Below are 5,979 nucleotides of genomic sequence, written 5' to 3'. Positions count from 1 at the left end.
CTCTGCTTGGCAGGGAGCCTGCTTCCCTCTCACTCTCTCTGCCTGCCTCTCTGCCTACTTGTGATCTCTCTCTGTCAAATAAATAAGTAAAATCTTAAAAAAAAAAAAAGAAAAAAGAAAATCTCTACCAAAAAACCCCACAATAATAATTGTCATAGACGATCCATTGATGAATGCCAAAATGAGTGGAAGGGAATTTTTGAAAATGGAGTATTTTCGAAGTCTCGCAGTATCTCCTCACAATATATTTACTCGTTACCAAGGGGGGAAACATGAACCTAGGAATGGAGGAAAGTGGCGGTCACCACCTTAACGGAGCAATTGTGGAGTACGTCGCTAATATCAAGACAGATGGACATCGTGTCATCCTTGAGATGAGCCGCTAGGAAGGACACAATATCCCCGCTGTGGTATTTTTGCCAAAAACGATGACTAACCTCAGTGTAATTATGAAAGGGAGACAAAAAAGAAAAAGAAAAGAAAAAACCAACAACACAGATGAACTCAAATTGGCGGACCGTCTGTAAAACAACTGAGCAGTCTTGTCAAAAGGTTAAGGACAGGAAGGCAATAAGAGAGTGAAGGCGAGGGGCGCCTGGGTGGCTCAGTGGGTTAAGCTCTGCCTTTGGCTCAGGTCAGGGTCTCAGGGTCCTGGGATCGAGCCCCGCATCAGGCTCTCTGCTCAACGGGGTGCCTGCTTTCCCCCTCTCTCTGCCTGCCTCTCTGCCTACTTGTGATCTCTCTCTCTCAAATAAATACATAAAATATTTTTAAAAAAATAAGAGAGAGAGTGAAGGTGGGGAACTGTAAGAGATGCGTTTGTGTTGTTTTAAGCCCCTGTTTGTGGTGATTTGTTACAACATCAATAGGAAACTAACACACACACACTCAGAAATTACTTTTTTTTAAAATTTGTATGAATAAAGTCACAAAACTTTACAGAAGGACATTTTATTTATTTTAAAAAAATTTTAAAGATTTTATTTATTTATTTGACAGAGAGAGAAGGAACACAAGCAGAGGGAGTGTGAGAGGGAAAAGCAGGCTTCCTGTGGAGCAGGGAGCCTGACTCGAGGCTCGATCCCAGGACCCTGGGATCAGAACCCGAGCCAAAGGCAGGCGCTTAAAGACTGAGCCGCCCACGTGCCCCTGAAGGACATTTTTAAAGGTACCTTGTATCGGGGTTCCTGGGTGGCTCAGTCGGTTAAAGCCTCTGCCTTTGGCTCAGGTCATGATCTCAGGGTTCTGGGATCGAGCCCTGCATCGGGCTCTCTGCTTGGTGGGGAGTCTGCTTCCCCCTCTCTCTCTGCCTGCCTCTCTGCCTACTTGTGATCTCTCTCTCTCTGTCAAATAAATAAATAAACAAACAAACAAATAAATCTTTAAAAAGAAAAAGAAAAGAAAGGTACCTTGTAATGAGATGATGTATTCAGGAATGAATGAACACGTAGATTGACAGACAGACAGACATGTACATATCTATATGTATATATGTACATTCCCAACCAAAATTACAAATTAATTCGAAACTGTATCTGACAAATAAGGTATACAAGGGGCTCCTGGGTGGCTCAGTCGGTTAAGTGTCTGCCTTCGGCTCAGGTCATGATCCCAGGGTCTTGGGATCGAGCCCCGCATCAGGCTTCCTGCTCAGCAGAGAGCCTACTTCTCCCTCTCTCTCCTGCTCTTGTTATCTCTCTCTCTCTCAAATAAATAAACAAAATCTTAAAAAAAAAAAAGAAAATACACAGTAGTAGAGAGAAACGTGTTGAAAGACAACAATGTTTTAGTTAGTATCAAACATAATATATAAAATTATAGTATGAAATATGAAGTATAGGATATAGTGTAAAACTATAGTAACTTAAACAGTTTCAAAAAATAGACATAAGGGGCACCTGGGTGGCTCAGTCGGTTAAACGTCTGCTTTCAGTTCAGGTCGTGATCCTGGGGTCCTGGAATGGAGTCCCACATCGGGTTCCCTGCTCAGCGGGAAGCCTGCTTCTCCCTCTCCCCCTGCTTGTGCTCTCTCTCTCGCTATTTCTCTCTTTCTTTCAAATAAGTAAATAAAAACTTTTAAAAAATAGACATAAGTTCCATGAGGCACATAATGCCATATGCGACTTTATTAAGGGGATGTCATGGGGGGCTGGGGGGGTCGAGACCATCAACAGAAGGGAGAGGTCTCTACCCTATGGAGGGACAGGTCTTAGAGGAGAAGGGGTCTCTGACTCTCCCTGGGGATCACTAAGACCTCCACGCAGGAGGAGGATGGCAAATCACCAGAGGGAGAAGCAGAAAGAATGGGGCCAGAGAAACAAGCAGAACACATGCCCAAGCTGCCTGATCTCTGGAGGCAGGTGGGGAGGGGAGAGCATGGACCCTCAGGAGCCAGGGCAGGGGGACGAGGGCTTCTCACACGTCCAGAAGATTTCCGAGCTACATCTGTTGTCGTTCCAGCCTTCGCTGTACAATTCGACACAGTCCTCGTCTCCGTGGTTGTTGGGTTCCCCTTCTTTCCAGAAGCTGTGAACACCATCGAAGCTATCAGCCCCCTACCCCACCCGGAGCCCATCCCCGCCCCCCAAGAGCAGGTCCCCGGCTTTGGGCACTAAAAATCCAAGCACCAGCCAGAGAGTGGTAAGGACTCAGAGGTGCTGCTTTCAAAATGAGGGTTCAAACACCCCTTCCATCGAATCAGCTCTGGCAAAGCAAAAAAGGCAGACTCCCGGGCCCATGCCTAGGATGACAGAGTCCGACTCTCCCGGCTGGGATGGAACCAGGACTCTGCATCTCCACCAAGCTCATCAGGTGATGTTTTCCAATCAAGCATCTGAGCGCCCCTGGCTTGGGTTTCTCTGCCCACGCCCCACCCCCACTCCCAGGGCCATGTCCTCTAGCGGGTCACCTGAGTTGTACGGGGGAGTTGTCCAGCCACTTCCAGGACCCCTCATTGTGGTGGTCACTGAGGCCGATCCACGTGCGCTGGTTGTTTTTTGTATTCCAAGACTTCAGAAATTTCTGGGGCGGTGGTGGGGGGGTGGGGGGTGGGGGTGGGGGAGGGGCATCAAGATGTCACCGGGCCCTGCCTGCCCGCATCCCCACGGTTGTCCCCCGCCCCCACGAAAGATCTCCTGTGGTCCAGCCTGTAGCCCTGACTCCAGCTGCACGTGTTCACACGTGCGTGTGTGCCGTGGCTGTGTGCTCATGTGCACACACACATGGAACTGTGTTCACTGTGTCTGGGGAGACATCAGGTATGGTTCGGGAGCGCGCGGAGTCCCCTCTCTGTCCACAGTGGGCTTCTGCCACGCAGGTCCTCTCACATGACCTTCCCAAGCCCACCTCGGGGCCTCCTCCAGGAAGCCTTCCCTGCCCACCTCCCCCTCCCCAGCTCCGCAGAGCCTCCATCTCTGGGAGGACAGAGGAAGGACAGAAGGCTTTTTTGCTGGCACTCCCACGGCCCCGCCCCCGACAGGGCCCACCTGCTCATCCGTACTGTTGATGATCACCAGCTGGGCCCTCAAGTTCTGACACCCCGAGACGGCATCTTTCCAGGCGTTCTGGGTCTGGGAGAAGAAGTAGCAGGTTCCCTGGAAGAGTTCCCATTTCCAGGGACAGGGGCGGCACAGGCCAGCTGGGGAGGAGAGTGGGGGCAGGGCGGACAGGCCCCCAGCACCCGCGTCAGCTCTGGAGAACCCTCTGTTCAGCTGTCAGCTCGGTCCCAGGGACAGATCCCAGCCCTGCCCTGCCCTCCTGGGGCGGGAGCCAGAGAAAGTGAGTTCCAGCCCCACCTGTGGTGTCTGACTCTTACCCAGGGTGGCATTCATCCAAGTCAGCTGCTGGAGGATCTCGTCCAGGTCTGATCGTGGGGGCTTCTGAGACACACCCACTGGGAGAAGGAGACTTCCATTAGGAAGCACCTAGTGTGTGCTTAGTGCAGACAGCACCCCCTGAGAACCGATCTGTAGATTCCACAGTGACCCCAAGAGTCCATTATGCAAATAAAAAAACAGAGTCTCGGAGAGTGACTTGCCGACATTGCCCCCAGGGCCTCCTCCAGGGATCCAGTCTCCTCCCCAACTTCAACCCTACAGGGTCAGGGTCGGAAGGGCGGAGGAGTGGAGGGGTGATGGGATGGAGGGGGCGGGCGGGGGCTCATCCAAAGTCGCACAGCCTCTGAGCCCTCCCTGGTCCCAAACCCTGCATTCAGCCCTTCACCTTGGCTGGCGCTCTGCTGATGGTCCCACTTCTCTTTCTGCAGCGACTGGCGAATGCTAGACACTACAAGAGAGCAGAGAAGTTTTTTTGTTTTTTTTTTTTTAAGATTTTATTTATTTATTTGACAGAGAGAGAGATCACAAGTAGGCAGAGAAGCAGTGGGAGGGAAGCAGGTGCCCTGCTGAGCAGAGAGCCCGATGTGGGACTCGATCCCAGGAACCTGAGATCATGACCTGAGCCGAAGGCAGAGGCCCAGTCCACTAAGCCACCCAGGTGCCCCGAGAAGTTCTCTTTATCAGCACCAGCTGTAGGCCTGACTCTGTGTTGAATCTGGTTTCAAGGTTTCTGGGAGCCTAAGTTCTCTGTGGAGCAAGATGGGCTGCATCTCCCAGATGACGACAACACAGGCCCAGAGAGGGGTACTAACCAACCCACAGTCACACAGCAGGTGGCGTGGAACTCAAAGGCCCAAGCCTTAGTGGGTCTGGGGACTGTGAAATAGGACAAACACCTTACGGGCCCCAAGACTCCAAGACTGGCCCCTGACTCACCTTGGACCAGGGTGGCCACCAGGAGCAGGAAGAAGCCCACGGAGACGAGAAGAAGAAGTAGGGGCAGCTGGGCCCGCATCAGACACCCTGCAGGACCAGCAAATGGGTAGAGCCGAGGTTCTCAGGGACAGACCTTGCCCCCCACACCCATGCTGGACACGACCCCCCAGCTGCCCCTTCCCCAGATGCCTGCCCTGGAACCGCCCCCCTCGGTACCTGGCAAGATCCTTGAGCCCCTGAATAGGCCAGTGTATTTCTTCGTTACTCTCCCGTCCCCAAACATCTCCTCCTCTGAACGGGACAGAACACAGTCAGCTGAGCTCTTGAAGCCTGCCAAGCCGTGTTTTGAGCTGGGGCAGGGGGGCAGCCCCGACTCACCCCGGGGACCCTGGAATCCTGCCCTCCCTACCATCACCCCTGAGTGGGGGGCCCAGCCTCACCGGGGCCCCCCAGGTCCTTGGAGTCACACATCTCCGCCATTCTCCTCTTCTCTCCGGCTCCTCTTCCGAGGATGGTTTTTATAACCCCACGTGCTGCCCTCACAGCCCGTCCTCGGGAACGCTCCTCCCCGGTTCAGGAGGAAGAACAAGAAACAGGACATTGCTTCCCCCTAGAACAGTGGGTGGAAGAATGAAGTGCTGACACAACGAGTAGAGGGGACGTGAGGGTGGGGACAAGCTGGTCAACTCTGGTGTCCGGAGGCGCTGCTCCCTCCCCTTCCTAGTCCTGCGACCATTGGCCTTGCCTTGTCAGGGTCTCCGTTTCCTCGCCTGTGAAATGGGACGATTACCCTGCCTCACGCTGTTCTTGTGAGGTTTAATACCGTGGGCTAGTCATGGGGTCGTAACAGCCCTTACGTGTGCCTCTTGGTTCCCACGGGGTGTGTTCTCCCTTGTGGAAACAAGTAATAAATCTGAATTTGTTGGACTGCAGGTGTGTTCCTGGTTGTCTTTGACTGACAATTCTCGCGAGACACCTAGGAGAAAGATAACAGTGAGTATCGTGTTTGACAGATGAGGAAAGTGAGAAACAGAGAGGGGAAGCAACTTGCCTGAGGTCACACAGCTTGGAAGTGGTGAGGCTCAGAGCTGGACCCTGGCAGGTAGACCTCTGAGTCCCTGCTTAATCACCACATTAAGCAATTACTCTTTTCCTGCTTTGTAATTACTAAGTAGAGTGTAGAGCGTCACTTTGAAACTGTGCGTAT

The 5,979-nt window shown here is 52.4% G+C and overlaps 1 protein-coding gene across 1 annotated transcript; it reads right to left on the bottom strand.

The window, feature by feature from the left end:
* Window positions 1-2,100: 2,100 nt before the first annotated feature.
* On the bottom strand, window positions 2,101-5,338 carry CD209 (CD209 molecule). The gene is made up of 8 exons (XM_045991381.1): window positions 5,213-5,338; window positions 4,989-5,063; window positions 4,773-4,859; window positions 4,222-4,284; window positions 3,815-3,892; window positions 3,486-3,637; window positions 2,909-3,021; window positions 2,101-2,526 (listed from the first exon to the last, which is right to left on the bottom strand). The coding sequence occupies exons 1-8, from the start codon at window positions 5,250-5,252 to the stop codon at window positions 2,385-2,387; spliced, it is 750 nt and encodes a 249-aa protein (XP_045847337.1). The 5' UTR covers window positions 5,253-5,338; the 3' UTR covers window positions 2,101-2,384.
* Window positions 5,339-5,979: the final 641 nt, after the last annotated feature.

Source organism: Meles meles, chromosome 20 (assembly GCF_922984935.1).
Source record: "Meles meles chromosome 20, mMelMel3.1 paternal haplotype, whole genome shotgun sequence".
Classification (NCBI taxonomy): Eukaryota; Metazoa; Chordata; class Mammalia; order Carnivora; family Mustelidae; genus Meles; species Meles meles.
Note: the sequence above shows the minus strand (reverse complement) of the source record. Positions and strands in the feature narration are given on the sequence as shown.